The sequence below is a fragment of the Canis lupus genome, chromosome 8, assembly GCF_011100685.1.
Source record: "Canis lupus familiaris isolate Mischka breed German Shepherd chromosome 8, alternate assembly UU_Cfam_GSD_1.0, whole genome shotgun sequence".
NCBI lineage: Eukaryota > Metazoa > Chordata > Mammalia > Carnivora > Canidae > Canis > Canis lupus.
Window position 1 is genome coordinate 39,684,998 of NC_049229.1, and position 20,329 is coordinate 39,705,326.

Consider the following 20,329-nt stretch of genomic DNA (forward strand, 5'->3'; position numbering starts at 1 on the left):
ATTTTAAATTTTCCAGAGCTTATTTTATCCTCATTTATAAAAGAAATACTTTTTTATTTCTTGTTTCAGGCATATTTTATATTTTTATTTCATATAATACTTTATCTAAAAAGTCTGCTTCTCCAGCTTCTTTTTGTGTGTCTGTTCCGGTCTCTCTCTTTTGTATTAGAGACTGCTAAAATGTCTGGTGTTTGTATTTAGGAGCCAAGTGCTAAAAAGCTAATGGAGAGTTTTGTGTGCCAGAGTGGGCTAGGATTCAGCCTTTTACCCCAATGGGGTTTTTCCCTTGGGCTTATCAGCTTCCCTTGAGAGAATCTTCCAGATTCCTGGTTGGTGTATGAAGTTGGTAGCCAGCTTTGTGAAATACTAGGAGGAAAAGGGGTGGTGGGTGGTGGGTGGTGGTGGTGTTTGTGTTCAGATTATAGATTCTCACATAGTCCCCTGCTCAGTGTGGTGCCTCCCTCCTGCTCTCACCCTGGGCCTTCCACCAGAGCACATCATCTTGCTGTCTGTTGCCTCCTGCTGCTCAGTTTCTGGTGAGAAACTGGGGCTGGTGTAGGTTTCTCTAATCTCTTAAGTCCGTTACTTCTTATCTCTTTACTGGCTTTCGAAATTTCGTTATCTCCTATCTGTGTTCATATCTTCTCCTATGTTCTTTACCCTTGTAGATTTATCCCTTTTTAAATTCCTTTCTTTTCATTTTACTGGGCTCTTGTGCTCAATCTGTTAGGTTTAACTGGAAGTCCCTCCCAAATAATTTTACTAAATTTACAATTATTAAAATTGCTCCCATGCATATAAAAGGGAGGAAAGGTGGAATGTAAATTGCGTGCATTCACATTTGTGTGTGTGTGTGTATGTGTGTGTGTAGAGAAAGGCGGATGCATAGAAACTGACAGTGGTCACTGCTGGTGAGAGGGGACTAGGGTGGGCAGAAGATTAACTTCTCATTATTTATTCTCTAACACTATCTGGGTTTCTTTTTAACTCAAAAAATTTCTTGAAAGATGAGTTAAGAAAAGTTAAGACTAAGAAAAATGTGAAGAGGTCCCTGGCATGTTCTTCACTCATCAAGCTTTTCACACTTGAGCTATTCCTATGTTCCACGCTGCTGAATGTGAAGGAAGGAAAACTCCCCACTTGGGTGGCAGCAAGGTCTTGAGACAGAGGCGCTGAAGCGTCTGTGCAGGGAATGGTTGCCAATTTGTGACTTGGCCCTCTGCACTGTGATGTCCCTGGGCCCGGGGACTGACCTGAAAAAGGCCTGTGAGTTACCAAGGTGCCAGGCCTCTAGGGAAAGGTGCCTGGAAGACGGACAGTCTTACTGCTGCTTTTCTCTTCCATCTGGAAGTTCTCCCCACTCTGGGAGCAAGTGCTCATCCACCTGTGCACCTGTACTCTAGACCGTGAGGCAGACACGCCTGCAGAGTACGACTCCGTATACATACTTGGAGATCACTGGAAGTAAAGTCCTACATTGTTGTATGAAAATATACTAAAAAGGAAATTTCTTTATTTCACAGATAAACCATTTGTTATAGGCAAGCAAAAAGAAGAACATCCAAACCACTTATCATCTACCACCAACCACTCTTCTGGTGTATATCTTTCTAGAATTCCAGAAAAATTATATAGTACATTATCACTTTCTAACTTTTTAAAGTAATATATTTGGAACATCTTTAAATATATTTCATAGCATCATTTTAAATGAGTAGTTTTCTGTTGTACAATATGCCATAACATATAACCAGTCCCTGACTCTTGAGCTCCTGAGTTGTTTCTAATATTTCACTGTTATAAGTGAGAATGCAGTAAACGTTCTTGTAATCTGATATTTGAATACATTTTTACTTTTTTTGTAGGATAATTCCTAGAAGTGATCCTATATTGCTGGTCCAAAGATTAGGTGTGTTTTTATGACTAGAGAATATACGATTAATATAGAGTATAACCCCAAATAATCATAATAGTTATTATTCAAATAATAAATTAGTAATTTGAATACATAGGAAGTGATAATTTTAAAGATAAGTTTATTTTTTATAGGAATAAGGGTATTTATGTTCATTATAGAACCTTTTTAAAAATAGAGAAAAGTCGGGATCCCTGGGTGGCACAGCGGTTTGGCGCCTGCCTTTGGCCCAGGGCGCGGTCCTGGATATCCGGGATCGAATCCCACGTCAGGCTCCTGGTGCATGGAGCCTGCTTCTCCCTCTGCCTGTGTCTCTGCCTCTCTCTCTCTCTCTCTCTCTCTCACTGTGTGCCTATCATAAATAAATAAAAAAGTTAAAAAAAAAATAGAGAAAAGTGGGCAGCCCTGGTGGCCCAGCGGTTTGGCACCACCTTCAGCCCAGGGCATGATCCTGGAGACCCAGAATCGAGTTCCACATCAGGCTCCCTGCGTGGATCCTGCTTCTCCCTCTGCCTGTGTTTCTGCCTCTCTCTCTCTCTCTCTCTCATGAATAAATAAATAAAATCTTTTTAAAAAAATAGAGAAAAGTAAAAACTATCAGCAATAGACCTGCCTAAAAGATAACTACAATTAGCAATTATTTTTCAATGCTATTCTAACCTAACCTGTGGTTGTCCTACTGTGCGTATGATTTTGTAACTTTTTCCCTAAAAGTGAAGATTTGAAGTACTATGTTTGTTACATAAGTCTACTATTTATGAGTGCCCCTCTCCTTTTTTTTTTTTTTTTGGAGGGAAAGACATTTCCAAAAGTTAATTAGCTGACATCTTTTCATTCCTAGTTGTGATGGTTCATGTTGTGACCTGAGCAAACTCATTTTCTGCCATCCAGGGTGGTTCTGCACTTGTGCCCACCTCTCCAGCCGGCTGCTCATTGGTTGACACAGACCACTCAATCTTCTCTTCTCAATCTCCTCCTAGGTGTCAGAATTGGGAAGGTGGAATTGGTGGGGTGCCAGGGATGGAAGCCCATGGTGGCTACACTTTCTGTGGTCTGGCTGCACTGGTCATCCTCAAGAAGGAGCGTTACTTGAACTTGAAGAGCTTATTGGTAAGTGTCTGTTGCCCCCTTAGCCTCTCAGGCCCCGGGCCCTTGGTGATGTGACTGCTCAGATTCACAGGGTTTGAGACCATTTGGCTGTGGGAAGGGCCCATGAGTCCCTGTCCTGAGCTCACAAATTAAATGCCCTTTAGTAAAGCTTTTCACAGCACATAAATTGGGGTGCTCAGCACTGTTCTGAGAAAGTGGGAGTAGTAAACCTATTCTCGATCTTGGCTCTTCCTGCCTTTCCATCTTTCCGCTCTGAACTCTCTGTAACATGTTAGGCCAACTCCACAGTCTTCTTTAGTCCCTCACACATTTGGCATGAGCCAGAGTACCTTCTTCCTACTTCCAAGACTACAGCTTCAGTCTCTTTAGAAGCCCTCATGTGTCTTAGAAAGAATCTCCTAAGAGAAAACATCACGACAAGGGCTCTCAGGCCTGTTGAAGCCAAGCTTTTATTACCAACCACAGTATGTGAACATTTAGTGACTATATTTAAGTGAGCTGGGCAGAGTAGGGTGGTTGCATTGAGAAGGTAGCGCAGGCATTTCTCTCTGGACTCTAAGTTCCTGATGAATATTGAAAGTGAATTCAGAAAGCTGTTAGCTCCAGGGAGTCACTCGATTACTGATTTACAACTTAAGTTATCATCAGAGGCCTAGTGTATGAACATACACACACCCAGTGCCACCGTCTTCTGGGAAGAAAACCAGCTGCAATTGAAATTCATCTCCTCTCCCCAAGTGCAGATGTCATCTCTCATCATAGGAACTGTCATGAGACCCATCATGAGCTTCCAAGAAAGTTTCTGTTTTATACTCTGTAGATACACAACCAGCAGTATTTTGTCCTCATCCTTAGGAAGCCTCCTATAGTATACTTTCCTTGAAGGGTCATGTTGAAATGGCCAACTTTGTGCACTAGACTTGGAGTTTGTTAGACCTTACAAAATAAGGTCACCTGGGATCCCTGGGTGGCTCAGTAGTTTAGCACCTGCCTTTGGCCCAGGGCGTGATCCTGAAGTCCCAGGATGGAGTTCCACATTGGGCTCCCTGCATGGAGCCTGCTTCTCCCACTGCCTGTGTCTCTGCCTCTCTCTCTCTGTGTGTCTCTCATGAATAAATAAATAAAATCTTAAAAAAAATAAAAATAAGATCACCAGTAAGGCATGAAATAGTCCCATTTCCCAGGTAGAAATAAGGAATATATTAGCAGAAGCCTCAGTTATGGTGGCAGTATTCTAGACTTGAGCCCTGTCTCTACTACTTCCTAGCTATATGACTTAGGAAATTTGTCTGTTTTAGCTGCAATTTTTTTTCTTCTCTATAAAGTATAGACGATAGCTTTCTGACGGTTAAAGGAGAGGTTAGCACTCTGGACTCCAAAGGTAAAAGGAAAGAACATCTATAAATCAGCCTGGCATATAGTAGGTGCTCAATAAATGCCAGTATCCTTCTTACCCAAAACACTCTCTCCCCTCCATTTGCTTTGGGAGAACTAGGACCATGTCTGAAGGATTTTATGAATTCATGTAGCCGAGGGAAACTGAATAAACCCATGGGCTTAGGCATTGGAGAAAATTATTTAGTCTGACTTAAAAACTATTAGTCTGGGAGGGAGGGGACCCAAACCTTAGTCTGTAAGGTAAATAAATATGAAGAATGGACTCCCCACTGTAGTACCTGTTTTCTCTTTTCTTGAGTGATGCTTCACCTACTTTCATTAAATGGTGTCATCCCTAAAGCACTGGCTCATTGAAGACTCACTGGGGATATATTAGTGCCTGCACCTGCAGTCTAGTGTTTATGTGTTTCTTCTCAGAGTTTGGGACTTTACTCTTATAGGTAAGTGTTGCCTTGAACAGGGATATAATCTAAACTCTACAACTGCTAACTGAAAGGCAGGCTGCCCCCCGACTCCCAATTCCTTAAAGGATCCTTGGTGGTTCTTTTCAGAAACTCAGTGTAGTAAGAACCTGGGGCAGGGGGATGCCCTACCCCGTACCTTTCAGTTCTGAAAGTCCATGGCTGGTGGCTGGAACTGCCCGGGAGGGAAACGGAGATGGTGTTATCTTCTCAGCCAGTTGGTTCTGCTCATTCCTGGAGGCCAAACCCACAGCTATCTTGATCTTGGTAGCAGTGTGTGTTTAGGAGACTCGGAGATAAGCAGGGAAGGGCAGCATTGTGGGTGACTGCTGAGGGACATCAAGAGCCATTTTACAGGGTCAGAGTGAAAGATTTTCTTCTGTTAGCCAGCCAGGTTCCCCTGGAGAAGGGGAGCGGCTAGAGCGTCCGCTGGACAGAGCCATCATTGGTGGCTGGGATAATGGCTTCTGCTTCCAGTCGTGCAAGTGACTTGCTAAGAAACCTTGGATGGATTTCTCCAGGTGTCAGGTCAAAGTCAGGAATAGTTTGAGATCATCTGATGAGATGTAAGACAAAATTCCATTTATCTGCCTTTAATAAACTTCCCTGAGTGGGGACACTGGTGGGCTGGCCTTATATTTCCTAGTTAAGCCCTGTTTATTGGGAGACAGGCCAACTTGGCCCCTTTATTCTGTCAACACCAGAACCTACCTGAAACCCGGGAAGAGGAGGTTAGGTGTCTGTTAGGCACAGAGCAGAGATCAACACTGGTTCCCCGAAAGGGTCCAGCTCAAGTGCTCTGCTCTGCGTCTGTGGAAGCGAGGGGAAGGAAGGAACAGCCAATGCACTGGGACTCCATGTGCCGAGAAGCCAAGAGATGGGAACTTAGCTGCCTTTCCCTTGTCTCTGTCATTCTCAGCAATGGGTGACCAGCCGGCAGATGCGCTTCGAAGGTGGATTTCAGGGCCGCTGCAACAAGCTGGTGGACGGCTGCTACTCCTTCTGGCAGGCGGGGCTCCTGCCCCTGCTGCACCGTGCACTGCATGCTCAAGGTGAGGCAAGGGGGCGGGGGGGCTGGTCTGTTGGCAGGATGGGGCTGCACCATGCACTGCAGTGCTCAAGATGAGGGGGGCCTGTTGGCAGGATGAGGCTCCTGCCCCTGCTGCACCACGCACTGCGTGCTCAAGGTGAACCTGGGGCTGTTGGCAGGGACCGGGCGATTTCCCGTGGCTGCTAACCAAGTCAGGAAGCCAGAGTGCTCTGTGGAGGGGTGGGGATGAGCCCTGTCTGTCCTGGATTTTGAGTGCCTGGTATGGAACCTCCTGCCTCAGGTGGGCATGTGCAGACCAAGATTTAATTCCAGTGGTTCAGTCGAGTTACAGTTGCTGCTCCAAACTGGCTGAGGCCAGGAGGAAGTGGGCACGTGTCCTGGGCCCCATGGTGACTGCCACCTCAGCTGGGTGTGAAGCCACAGTTTCCAGTGCAGAGTTCTGTATCAGTCATTTCGGAACTGAAAACCCACATTGTGCATGTTACGGTCACAATAGTGACCGAAAAGACAGTTGCAGAAGCGGGCAAGAAACAGAACCCATGGGGAGAAGGTCCACCACTCTGACTGATTTTATAGCTGCTGCCATTAGAGATGTTGTATCTTAAATCCAGTAAAGAGTCCTAAATGCCAGTTTGTTCCCCCGTACGCCTGAAGTGGGCAGACCCGTGTTCATTTCTGCGGAGCCTCAAGTGGGAATGCAAAACCAGAGCATTTAGAGAGCAAGCAAAACTTCTGCGAGCCTTCCCTTATGATCTCTCGAGCTCTCCGGTTGCCTGCTGACTCCTGAATCATCTTTGTTGTTTATTTTACGTGAGAGCAGGGTGTCTCTGAGAAAACCAGTGGGAGAGGGCAAGTCACAGCTGTCCCGCTGGGTCCTGATCTCTTCTTGGAGTAAGATCCCTTGGCCCAGAGGGAAGGTTTGCTTTGGACTTAGTAACTGGGTAATTAGTTGCTCAAATGTGGAAGATCAGATTCTTCCCTACTGCCCTGCCAGTACCACCACCCCCTGCTTTTTTTTTTTTTCTTCTTTGGCTGTTCTTTCTGAGCCCCTTTTCCTTACTTTCTTCATTTCACTTGAGTTGTGGCCACTTTGGATAGTGACTTGAAGTCAGCAGAACCTCTGCCCTGTGTTCCCATTCTCCCAGTCTTAGTCTGCCTGGACTCCCTTGCCTGGGGCCGCTGGGCCTTCAGTCTCTGGGCATTAAAATAGATCATTCCCCTGACTCTGGAGCCTGCGTGGCCTCTGGCTTGATCACTGTCATAGAGAAGTCAAGAAATCTCTGAAGGGTCTAATATTTTCAAAGCAAAAAAAAAAAAAAAAAAAAAATTGGGGTCTTAATGATTTCTTTATCTGGAACTGGTGAGGTCAAGCCCCTGATAAAATGATCAGCCTTTCACAAACCTGCCCCGGGTAGGGATGAGATGCAGTCCTTATGCAATTGCCAGGAAAATCCAGGAGAGTTGTAACAGGACCCCTACCTGCCCGTGTCTTCAAGGAGGGGCCCTGGTTGACCTTTTGTTTATTGTACCACAAGTTCTGAAGGACTAATCGCATCAGAACTTTGTGGAAAAGATTGCCTGTGGATCTTGGGTCTTGCAGCTTTCTTCACTGCCTGGGAGAAAGCCTGTATTGGGCTTGAGGCTCACCTGCTTCTCAGCAATAGTGAGAAAGGAAGAAGGGAAGTGTCTTGAGCTGTGGGTATAATACTGACATTAGAAGTCAGAAGGGGACAATGTGTAGAAAGATATTCATAATATATTATGATCAAAGGTTTCAAAGCAGTGTGTGTATATATATATATATATATATATATATATAATTCCATTTTTTTTTTGAGAGAGAGAGAGAGAGAAAGAGTGCAAGAGGGGGTGGGGGAATGGGGAGAGAAAATCTTAAGCAGATTCCACACCCAGTGACGAGCCCAACGTGGTGCTCCATCTCATGGCCCTGAGATCATGTTGTGAGCCAAATCAATAATTGGATGCTTAGTTGACTGAGCCACCCAGGCACCCATGTAATTCCATTTTTATTGAAGAGTTGACTTCAGAAAATTACTAGAAGGTATCTGGGTTGTGAAATGGAGGTGAGACTTGTTTTCTTTTTTATTTGTATTTTCTGGTTTTCTACAATGAATTTAAATTTCTTGCATAAAGAAAAATTATTTTACAAAAGAGGAGAAATTCTATAAACAAAACAAGTAGAAAGGTGGGAAAAGGGATCCCTGGGTGGCGCAGCGGTTTGGCGCCTGCCTTTGGCCCAGGGCGCAGTCCTGGAGACCCAGGATCGAATCCCACGTCAGGCTCCCGGGATGGAGCCTGCTTCTCCCTCTGCCTGTGTCTCTGCTTCTCTCTCTCTCTCTCTCTGTCTATCATAAATAAATAAATAAATCTTTAAAAAAAAAAAAAGGTGGGAAAAATCATTTGTGACAAAGGGCTGATTTCATTAATCTGAGAGACTCATACAAATCACTAAGAAACAGATGAACAACCCCACTGAAACGCAGGCAGATTCAGAACAGGCAGGACAAGAACTCTGGGTGTTGTTACCCCTGCTACCACTGCCCTCCTCTAGGTGCCGAGACTTGCCAGCCGCCCAGTCTCATCAGCCTGGGACTGTTCGGAGCCCTTCATATGTATTTTCTCATTTGATCTTCAGAACAATGTCATGAAATAGGTACTGTTGTGACCCCCATTTTACAGGTGAGGAAACAAAGAACAGCAAGAGTAAATGACTGGCTTTATGATAACCAATCACCACCTACACCGGTATCAGAGCCTTGCATGCAACCGCCACAGAGGGCCTGAATGAAACAAAATCATGGTGAAAGACATGCAAATACAATCGGGGGACACTAGTCATTTTTACTGTCACATTGGCAGAGATGAGAAAACTTGATGCCCAGTGTTGGGAAGAGTATGGGAAAAATAGGCACGTTTGTACTGTCAGTGTGGGTGTAAATAGCTATTTCAGTTTTCAGAGGGTAGTTTGGAGACTTGTTTAAATTACTTAAACCAGGCAAGTGCACTGTCAGGAATTTACCTGCAGAGAGAGTAGCAAAGGTTGTGTATTGAGGTGAAGTGTTAATGGCAAACACCCAGCTGCTTATTAAAAGGCAGTTAAGCATCTGTTTTGGCTCAGGTCATGATCCGGGGGTCCTGGGATCAGGATCCCCCTCATTGGGGCTCCCTGCTCAGCAGGGAGTCTGCTTCTTCCTCTCCCTCAGCCGTCCCCACCATGTTCGCTCACATGCTCTCTTTCTCTCTAGTAAACAAAAGCATTTTTTTTAATGTTAATAGTTAAATAAATTATGATTTCTCTACACCATGGTTGCATACAATGGGCTAATCTGGAAAACTCTCCAGAACCCAACCTAAAGTGTAAAAAGTGTGGTCTGGGGATGCCTGGGTGGCTCAGTGGTTGAGCTTCTGCCTTTAGCCCAGGGCGTGATCCTGGAGACCCGGGATCAAGTCCCACATCGGGCTCCCTGCATGGAGCCTGCTTCTCCCTCTGCCTATGTCTCTGCCTCTCTCTCTCTGTGTCTCTCATGAATAAATAAAATCTTTAAAAAGTGTGGTCTGTGTGCACATGGGCTGACATCCCCACAGCTTTTCCTGGAAGCGAGCAAGACCCCTTTAACAATGGGCAGCTTTGGGAGAAAGATGAGTGATGAAGGGAGGGAGACTTATGTATTGGATTTTTTTTCCTTCTGTACTATATTCTGCTTTTTTCTTCACCATGTGCATTACAACTTTTATCTCAGTAAGTGACCAAATACATTTATTTAAAGGCAATGATCATATTGTGAGCTAGAGAGATAACAAGAGCCCGATACACAGCAGCACACAAACCCCGTCCTACCTCACTCGGCAAGTGGCTGTCAGTAATTCCACGCAGGTCACTGCCATACATGTGTAGAGGACAGTAGTGGAATAGAAGGACAAATGATTAAGATTTTCAAAATATAAAATGCAGACCAAATTAGTGAGTTATTTGGTTTCTGTGGAGCAGTAGGCCTGTGAGCTTGTGTTTGGATTGACAGTTACTGGTTGCCTATATGTTCTCTGAGACATGCTGCAGGCCTGTATTTTTCCGTTTGTGAAATTGAGCTACATGTGCTATACCCATCAGTTGCTGTTTAGGAAAACTTTTGATTTCTTAGAGAAAAGGAATCTTTGAAATGCAAAATGACATGATGATGGGGATTTGTAATTTAAGGGAGGGGTACGAAGGATTTAGAAGGCTGATTCCAGTGCAGTCAGCACTCAGTAATCATGTCTGCATTCAGCTGTGATTATGTATGCTGCTGTGCAAATTCCAAAATCCTGGGAAGCTCCTTGTTGAGTTTGTGAACTTTGAGCTTGTAGACTTCAGCAATACAGCAAGTAACTGACCTACTCTGTAATCTGTCTAATAACAAACACAGCAGTTTCTTCTCAGATTCCGATTTTAGTGATAGGCTGGCACTTACCTTACAATAATAGTCTTTTATTTCTTATAGGATACAGAATAAAAGTGTATTTTGAACAGATGTTTAATGCAATTATCCTAAAGTTTAATATATTTACTCTAAAAAGAATAGCTTTCTTGAGGTATAATTCACATACCATACAATTCACTTATTTAAAACATACAATTCGGCGGTTTTTAGTGTAGTCACAGAGTTGTGCAACCATGACCCTAGTCAATTTTAGAATTTTCATCACTTCCCCAAAGTCCCTATACCTATTGAATGTGCCTCTTTATAGAAGAAATCACAAAGGAAAAATCAACAGGATGATTATAGCATAGAAAAACGTGTGTCTATAGTATTAAATGGAAAATATAAAATTATAATAACTGTAAAGAAAAATATGTAGAAATAAAAAAGACTGGAAAAGGAAAAATTAGCTTTTAATAAGGTATTTACAGAACATTTGCTATGTTTGTAGTAGGCCAGGTATCAAAGTATAAAATTGACCCAGGACTAACACACGTGTATTTTTTAAAAAACAACTCCCATGTAAATGCTTTTGCAGATGCCCTCCTCTGCACTCGAGAACTGTGCGGCCCACAGAATTCTCTGCCCATACTGATGCAGCTTCAGATGAGGAGGCCTACTTGCTTCCTATGTTAGTATTATTACCAGAATTACCAGGTTCTGCTCCTGCTACCATATTATATGATGCAGGAATCCTGGCAGTGACTAGTAATGCTTCTTAGGAAAAGTTTTTGAGTCAAGATAAAAATTGGAGGATGGCCTTAAGAGATGAATTAAGTTGAGGCTGAGAAAAGTAGAAGGAACAGACATCGCCCCTGTGGAGAGTTCTCTTAGTCAATTAGAGTCAGAGATGTGCTAGAGGAAGTGTCTTGAGAAGCCCAGGGTGGCATAGGGTGCCCGAGTGGTTGAGCATCCCACACTTGGTTTCGGCTCAGATTTTGGTTCATGATCTCAGGGTCATGGGATTGAGCCCTGCATTGTGTTCTGTGCTCAGCACAGAGTCTGCCTCCCCCCCCCCACGCTCACTCTCTTTCTCTCTCTCTTTTTCTCCCCCAGCCCCAAATAAATAAATAAAATCTTAAAAAAAAAAAAAAAAAAAAAAAGCCACAGTCCAGAGTAAGGAGTCAGGAGCAGTAGCAGGGTGGGTCTGGAAGGCGGAGCTAGCCATCCGGCTCACACCTGACAGGGATGTAGTTTAGGATGGACATCCATGGTAAGGGCTCCAGCTAAGGTGCCACTCTGCACTGCTGCTCTTTGACTCAAGTCAGAGGTCAGGAGAGACATATCATAGGACTTGATGAAGGTATTAAGTGTCCCAAGAATGTAATTTTCAAAATTAATCCAGAAGAATAGAGGGAAACCTTAACTGTCCCCAATGGGTAATAAAATACAAAGATGTCATTGACACTGTGCTGGATGTTGCCTAGGCCTTGGCCCGCCCTGATCCTTTGCCTTTCTGCAGGCGACCCTGCCCTCAGCATGAGCCACTGGATGTTTCATCAGCAGGCCCTGCAGGAGTACATCCTTATGTGCTGCCAGTGTCCCGCTGGGGGGCTTCTGGATAAACCTGGCAAGTGAGTGGCTTCTCTCGGGGGATCAGGAAGGGGGAGAGGGATGCCAGTCAGGCGTGTTCAGAGCCAAGGGCAATAGTGGATGAGCTTTAAAAGCCGGGAGAGTGTGTGGGCAGTGGGGGGAGTCCCTTTCCATCCAGCTGCTTAGTACTAGTGTAAAGCACCCCAGTGGGGGCATCTCCTAGTGCCATCCTGGCATCCCCTGTGACCGTCTTTTCCCCCAGCTTCCATTCACCCCTCTTTCCAGGTAGGTATACAGACTGCCAGGTGGGTAGCCTTTCTTTCCTCCTTTTTTCTTTTAAACTAATTTAAATAGAACAGGTTACAGGATTTTAAAGCCCTTGAGTGTTGTCAACAGAAATTATAATCACCGCAACCACTGCAGCGTAGATTAAATCTTTAGGCCCCACGGACAAAGAAAAGGGAAATCAGATTAGGCCCCGTGCCCCTCTCTTGCTACTGGGTGTGCACACACCCTGCCACTGTCAACTTCCAGGGCCTGGCCCAGCTCAAGGTCAGTCCGAGCAGTTTATCGGGAAGAATTTGGCCCATTTCTATGCATTTTGGTGGTCTTTTGGAGAACTATAGTAATTTAGCAATATATATATAGTAATATATATAATATATATTTAGCACTCTAATTACTAAATTGTAGTTATTTAGTAGTTCTTCCCTACGGTGGAGAGCCCTTTCCGGAAGACAGCTGAAGGGGCCCTGGGGCTGTGCGGCAGGCCTGAAGGATGGGCCCTGAGGAATGCTGCCGGGCCGTGGGAGGCGGGAGCGCACCCTGGGCCTGGATCTCTGTGGGGTTTGTGGGGAGCGGAGGAGCACCTCTCAGAGCCGCCCTGTCCTTGCAGGTCTCGGGACTTCTACCACACGTGCTACTGCCTGAGTGGCCTGTCCATAGCCCAGCACTTCGGCAGCGGAGCCATGTTGCACGATGTGGTCCTGGGTGTGCCGGAAAATGCTCTGGTAAGGCGGGATGGGGGCCTTGACACCCCTCTCCCGGGTGTCCTGGCACGGGGGCGCTTACCGGGAGAGCAGAGCAGCCACTGCGCCCCGGGGAACTGCCCGCGCACCGCGCCCACCCGTCCAGGATCTGCAGCCTTCCCCAGGAGCTCCCGCGGGGGCGAACGCCTCTGGGCAAACGTGGGGCTCCAGGTGGGGGCGCCGGTCCGCCCTCCTCCCTGCCTCGGGACCCAGCCCTGCGGCTAGGCCGTCCGAGCGGGGCTTCCACGCGCCTCCCGCGCGCATCTCTCCGGAGAAGCTGCCCAGGCTTCGGGCTTCCCGGCGGACGCGGGCGCCCCGCAGTGCGTGCCCCGGCGCCGCTCTGTGCCCGGCCTGCGCGCCGCACGGTTCGGAACGTGTGTCCGACCTGTCTCCTGCTGCCCCCCAGAGCTGTCAGGCCCGGGGGGGGGGGGGGGCAGGCCGGTGGGTGCCGCCCGCAGCCTGGGCCCGGCGGCCGCCGGAGACAGCCCTCCCGGGCCGCGGCGCGAATCCCGCTGAGACTGTCCGCGCCCGGCGGGCGAGCAGGCCGCCACCCAGCAGTGCGCAGGGAAGGAAGAGCCGCGCCGCGGGCGCATGCGGAGGTGCCCAGCCGCGCCCGCAGCCGGAGGGGATTGCAGTGGCCACCGCCCAGCCTTCTCAAGTCCTGACGTTTTCCCCTGCTTGCCCCCCTGCCTCCCTCCCTCCCCGGCATAACCTTGTCCCCGGCCGTGTGGCGCACCTGCCCACGTCTGTGTGCGTCCCGGGCTGTGTCTGTGTCTGTCCCTAAACGGCACAGAGGGCAGGTAGGCGCAGGTAGGCGTTCACGCCTTGTCCGGGAGCATCTCCCGCAGCGCTTACCGCGCCTGCTCCTCTCGCCGGCCCTTAGGCTTTGGAGGTTTGTGTGCGTGCAGGTGTCTGGTTTGTCCGTTTCCACAGCTCTGCGGCATCCCGGTGCACAGATGGACCCCGGTGTATTTTCCTTCTGTTGGTTCACGTTGGGATGCTTTCAGCCCGTGCTGTTGCAGAGTCGCGGTGTACTTTCTTCTGTTAGTTTCCCCGGGAGCAGAGGCTTGCTGGGTTGCAGAGAACACACGCCTGCGTCTTCACTGGACCAGCCGATGTGGCCCCACGTGCGTGTGTCACTTTCTGCTCAGCAGCACTCAGAGGAGTTGCTCCATAGTCCGACTTTTCCCTTCTGCCATTTGATACGTGGAAATGGTACCTCAGTTTTATTTTTGCATTTCCCCCATTCCTAGTAAGGTTAAGCATCTTTTCAAATGTTCATTGACCATTTGTGTTGTCTTCTGTGAATTGTCTTTCTTGCTGATCTGCGATTTTAATCGTTTGCCCTTTTCTTATAGGTTTGTAGGAGTTCTCCGTGTGTTCTTGATACTCATCCTGTGTCTGTGGTGTGGGTGTAGTGAATCTCTTCAAGTTCGTGACTTGTCTTTTCTCTTTTAGTGTTTTTGTTGTTGTTGTTGTCGTTGAATAGGAGATTTTAATTTTTTAGTGAACAGTTTTATTGCCTTTTTAGTTTTAGAGGGTATGGGAGGGGTACTTAAGAAATCTTTCCCTACCCTGAGGTCATACATATATTTTCTTCCAAACAGTGTAAAGTTTTGCTTTTCCCATCTGGATTTCTAATTCTCTTGGAATTGATTTTTGTCTGTGGTGAGGGTTGGATGTAATTTTATCCTTTTTCCCTGTGGATGACCAGTTGACCAGCACCACCACTTATGGAAGTTTATAACTTTCGTACTGATGTGTGTCACATGTGTGTCACGTATCCAAGTTTCTATATATGACGTGATTCTGTTCTGTTCCTTTGGTCTGTTGTCCTGTCTGCACTATCTGAAGCAAATCTTAAATTCAGGTAGGCAAGTCCCATCCAGTTTGTTCTTTTTCTTCAAAATTGCCTCGCTGTTCTTTGCTTTTTGCTTTTTCCTGTGAATTTTAGAATCAGCTTATCAAGTTGCACAAACTATATATAATGGAATTTTTATGGGAATTTGCATTGGATTTAAGATTCATGGGAGAGAACTGACTTCTTTTTCAGTATTAAAGCTTTCCATTTGTGAACACAATTTTTCAGATTATCTTACACGTCCTTCAATGAATGGTCTCTTATCATTTTCTCTATAAGAAACTAGCACATCTTTTGTTAGAGTTAGGTCTAGGAAATTTATAGTTTTCATGTCTGTTGTGATTGGAATATTTTTTCCATTATATTTTATAACTGGTTGTTACTAATGTACAGAAATGATACTTGTATTTTAATTTTTTTTTTGTATTTTAATTTTTGTATCCAGCCACCTTGTTGAACTTGCTTAGTAGTTGTAATGGTTTGTAGAATCTCTTGGATTTTCTCTTTAGAATGTGATATTATTTTTAGATGAGGAGGTTTGCCTTTTTCTTTCTGATTCTTTTAAAAAATATATATTTATTTAGAGAGAGTGCATGTTGGGGGAGAGGCAGAAGGAGAGTGAGAGAGAATCCTCAAGCAGACCTCAACATGGAGCACAGTCTCATGACCTGAGGTGATGACCTGAGCCAAAACCAAGAGTTGAACACTGAACTGACTGAGCCATTCAGGTGCCCCTCTCTTGCTGATTCTTTTTTTTTTTTTTTTTAAGATTTTATTTACTTATTCATGAGAGACAGAGGGAGAGGCAGAGACACAGGCAGAGGGAGAAGCAGGCCCCGTGCAGGGAGACCGACGCAGGACTCGATCCTGGGACTCCAGCATTACACCATGGCCAAAGGCAGGCCTAAACCGCTGAGCCACCCAGGGATTCCCTCTTTCTGATTCTTAAGGGTTGTATTTCTTGTTCCTGCCTTGTTGGCTACGACTCTCATAGAGTGTTGACTAGAGGTAGTTATAGAGGACATTCCTAATTTGCTTTTGGTTGTAATGAAAAGGTGTCTACAATTTGACTATGAGGTAGGATCCTTACTGGGGGGTTTTGGTAAATACCTCCAATCAGGTTAAGATGTTACTTACCCTCCCTTCCTGGTTTGCTAGGTTGTTGTGTTGTTTCATCATAATCTATATTAAATTTTATTGAATGCTTTTTCTGCACCTGATTTTTCTCCTTTAACCTGCTGTATTTTTGTTAATAAATGTTCTGACATTAACCTTACATTCCCAGGATCAGCCCTTGGTCATAGGACAGTGTGAGTATGTGTGTAGTACATTGCTGGATTCGGCTTGCTAGTATATTTTTGGCTAGCATTTTTATTTAGGAGTTTTTATATGATATAAAAAAAACTGATCTAAAATTTCTGTTTTATTGTATTGCTCTTTCCAGTTCATATTTCAGGATAATATCACAGCCTCGTGAAATTAGATGAGTAGTTTCTCTTCCTTCCCTGCCACCCGCCTTTTTTGTTTTTTTAGTCTTTGAGAACATTTGTACAGGTTAGATGATGTGTTTCTTGTAGGTTTGATAGCGCTTGCTCGAGAAGCCGTGTAGGCCTGGTGTCCTAAGGCAGGAAGGGTGGTAGTAGAATAAGCAACTGTATTATTGATCTAATTTATTCATATACATTTTAAAGAACTTCTTGAGTAAATTTTGAAAATTTGTATTGTTCTTTAGAGTTATTCAGTTTATCTGTACTTTTATATGTTTTGGCATAAAGTTGCTCATAGTATTCTCTCTTAAAAGTTTTAAAACCTTGGGGCACCTGGTGGTTCAGTCAGTTGAGTGTCGGACTCTTGCTTTTGGCTCAGGTCACGATCTCAGGGTCATGAGATCAAGGCCCATGATGGGCTCCGTGTTCAACTCCGAGTCTTCTCCCCCACCCCTCCACACTCCCCCACTCTCTATAAAATAAATATGTAAAATGTTTTTTTTTTTTTTACAGAAGTTTTAAAAACTTCTCCAGCAATTCTGTCCCCTTCTTCATTTGCCCAAAATGGAACAGTCCTCAATATTAGCTTCCAGTTGTACTGTGCCTTAGACCTAAAGTTTTTTTGGGGGTTTCTGTGATGTAATTATTCTGTGAATACTGTAGATAGGGTGGAACAACTCAAGCATGGCCTGACACTTTTACTGTGTCATAAGGTTGTGGTCCTTTTTCCCGATTACAGATGTAAACACCTGGTGTGATTGCTTTAATAATTGGAATATATACAAAAGTATAATTAAGAAAATTTAAAACAATTGTATCACTGTTCCTATTTGGGTGGATGTCCAACTTCTACCTGTGAATCACATCTATCAAAAAATTTTCAAAAATTCTAGGATAAAGGATGCCCAGGTGCCTCAGCGGTTGGGCGTTTGCCTTCAGCCAGGGCGTGATCCTGGAGTCCCGGGATCGAGTCCCGCATTGGGTTCCCTGCATGGAGCCTGCTTCTCCCTCTGCCTGTGTCTCTGCCTCTCTCTGTATGTCTCTCATGAATAAATAAATTAAAAATCTTAAAAAAAAAATTTAGGATAACATTGTACATACTGTTTTCTACCTCATATAAGTATTTGCCCTTATCATTAAATATTTGTTTTTATTTTTTTAATTTATTTTATTTATTTATTTTTAAAGATTTTTATTCATTCATGAGAGAGAGGCAGAGAATAGGTAGAGGGAGAAGCAGGCTCCATGCAGGGAGCCTGACGTGGAACTCAATCCCGGGTCTCCAGGATCATGCCCCGGACTGAAGGCGGCACTAAACTGCTGAGCCACCCGGGCTACCCCTGAAAGCATGTTTTTAAACGGGACATAATATTCCTTTGTGTCCTGTGTACCATTAAGTGTTTCTACTAATACCTTGTCGTTGAACATCAGGGCCTTGTGTGACAGATCTCCCAGGTATCTCTGATGAGTCCTTCTTCTGATAAATTCTTACAAGCACCTGCAGTGGCTCCTAGGCTTGCATGTTCCCAAGGACCACCGGGGTGACTAACTAGCATGTGTCCTTCTCGTTACAGCAGCCCACTCACCCTGTGTACAATATTGGACCAGATAAGGTGATCCAGGCCACCATGCACTTTCTGCAGAAGCCAGTCCCGGGCTTTGAGGAGCATGAGGATGAGACACCAGCAGAGACTGCCACCGCCTAGAAGACAAGGGCCCCGTGGCTCCATGCTCGCCCACCTCCCCAGTCAGACCAAGGTGTATACATTTCGATACATGCTGCATTCTGTGCTGCACAAGCCTTGGCCACTATGGAGCTGTGGTCCCTTGTCCTTTCTTGTCAAACAAAACAAAACTGATGGCTCTGGGTTTGGAGAACATATTGGTGTGGTTTTTTAAAAATTCTTTCCACTTCTGAAAAACCAAAACTCTTGTCAGCCTGTGCGGCACCTGAACCCGGCTCTGGCCTGACCAGGGCTGTTGGGGAACAGTGCATGCTGGGCAGAAGCGGCCCCTCGCCACCAGCTCTCCAGCCGGGACAGCCGTATTGAAATGAATGGTGTCTAGGAGTCACTGCTGGATCCCCCCTTGCACGCCACCGTTAAGTCACCAGGAAGGTGCCCTCCCATGTCTGCTCTGTGCCAAGGGGGAGGGGGAACTTTGGTCCCATCAAAATGAATTCTCAGAAAAAAATCATGCTGGGACTTCACTACATGCCCAAGGCTGTCACCTCCCACCTTGGTCACTTGCAGGGGAAAGGAGCTGGGAGAGAAAGGTCTCCCTGGGTTATGAGCTTCTCCCGCTCCGCGCTGGAGGACCGAGCCACACCTCTCCCCAGGGCCCTCTCGGCTGCAAGGGTGGGATTTGCTTCAGCCACAGTGGTGACTTCAACCCAGGAAGCCAATTACGAGTGGAAAATGAACCTCTATCAATTCTGTGCCCGAGGAAGCAGCCCCAGTGCCCAGCCCTCCCCTACCCCATCATGTACCGTGAAAAACCCCTCTCGTGTCCGCAAGGCAGCACCTGCAGCCTGTGGCCATTGTGCGTGTTTCCATCTTTCTTCCGTCAGATGCCCAGCCTCGCCCCCTCCAAGATAGTGTTGTCTTCTCTCATCCCAAGTATTAACGCTACTAAGTCTTTCACCTTAATTTGACTCAGGATTTATTCACATCCTGCCCACTGTAGGCTCACAGAAATAAAATCAAGTGCTAGACAGGCTGGCTGCTGCTAAGGCAGTAGCCATGGAACCCTGGCTGAGGCAGGGCTGAGGGCCACCCGGTTTGCTCAGCCTGTCAGGACCTCTGCTGCTCACGGGGAACCCGTTCTTGGGCAGTGGGGTGTCGAGGTGGGCCGTCTGTCCACTGCTACAGTCACAGCAAACTCCGCGTGGCTGACCTGGCCTTCAGGTAAGCAGCCATAGGCTGCGGGCCGACAGCAGCTCAGAGATGCAGCATGAGGCTCTTCTCAAAAACTCTGCCCGTTGCTGCCTCTAATTCCCTATTGCTTTGGCGGATTGGGCTATGTATTACCTCCTTGAAATAATAAAAGAATAACATTTTCCATGACGTCTCTCATTTGTGATTGGTACCAAGAAAATTCCCTCAGGATGTCGTCCAGTGTTAGGAGTTATTGAAGACTGCTCGTGGCCTGCCAGTGTCCTGCGTGCAAGGTTCCAGCCCCTGGGTGTTAGTGACTACAGGTATCTGGCTCGAGTTCCACCTTCAGACACCTCCTCCCATCGAGGCCACAGTGAACCAACAAGCAGTGGGGAAAGCTACATTTTCCCCAAGCTCCACAGAGCAATTCGGTTTGCTTCTGTCCCAGCACTCTGTACTCCCTGTCTCATGGTCTGCATGTCTCCTCAGTCTGGCTCTAGCCAGGGACTGTGCTCCTGAGTCCTAGGGCAAGCGTTTCGGCAACAGGTGGAGGTGGTCGTCCTGCCCAGGGGTAGGGGGGCTGTCCCAGGAATTGGCCAGAATCCTCTGGTCCCCTGGCTTCCCTTCATGGATGACAAGAGGGTATCCTCACTTTGGAATGTATTTCCTGTCCCTGTTAGCACAGCATTGCCCTGATAGCAGAGCTTGGGCTACAGAGCAGTGTACTGAGATGCCCCCTTGCCGCATAACAAAAGGCCAACCCTCAGCACCAGCTGAGCAGCCTCTAGGTGGTAGGGGATTAGTTGCAGTAATTGGTGTGGTTGAGACAGAAGGGATTGCTTCCAGAAGGGATTGCTTTCGTAGGAGCTGGCTTTATTATATCAAGGAGGGAGGGTTAGAGCTGGCTTCAGGGGAAGGTGAAGTTTGCCTCAGTGGAGAAGAAAGGGTCACTTCCTGGTATTCTTACCTCAGGGCTTTTATACTGGCATAACCATAAGACTCCCTGTCTGCTCCCAATTAAGTCTGGAGGATTTCCTTTCACAGCAAAGTGGGGGCTGGAGATAAATTCTCAGATTATCATGTGGTTCCTCAAGTAGAAGGCACTTGCATAGCATTTAAGGTGGGTTACCC

At 46.2% G+C, this 20,329-nt stretch overlaps 1 protein-coding gene across 2 annotated transcripts in view; it reads left to right on the forward strand.

Moving 5' to 3' along the window:
• FNTB (farnesyltransferase, CAAX box, beta) overlaps positions 1-19,382 on the forward strand; it is a 64,621-nt gene extending 45,239 nt beyond the window's left edge. For both annotated transcript variants that reach the window (XM_038544950.1, XM_038544949.1), the window contains 5 exons: positions 2,896-3,025; positions 5,804-5,936; positions 11,876-11,987; positions 12,842-12,956; positions 17,897-19,382. In XM_038544950.1, coding sequence (XP_038400878.1) covers positions 2,896-3,025; positions 5,804-5,936; positions 11,876-11,987; positions 12,842-12,956; positions 17,897-18,028 — 622 coding nt within the window. In that variant the 3' untranslated portion in view covers positions 18,029-19,382. The remainder of the gene's footprint in view (positions 1-2,895; positions 3,026-5,803; positions 5,937-11,875; positions 11,988-12,841; positions 12,957-17,896) is intronic.
• Positions 19,383-20,329: the final 947 nt, after the last annotated feature.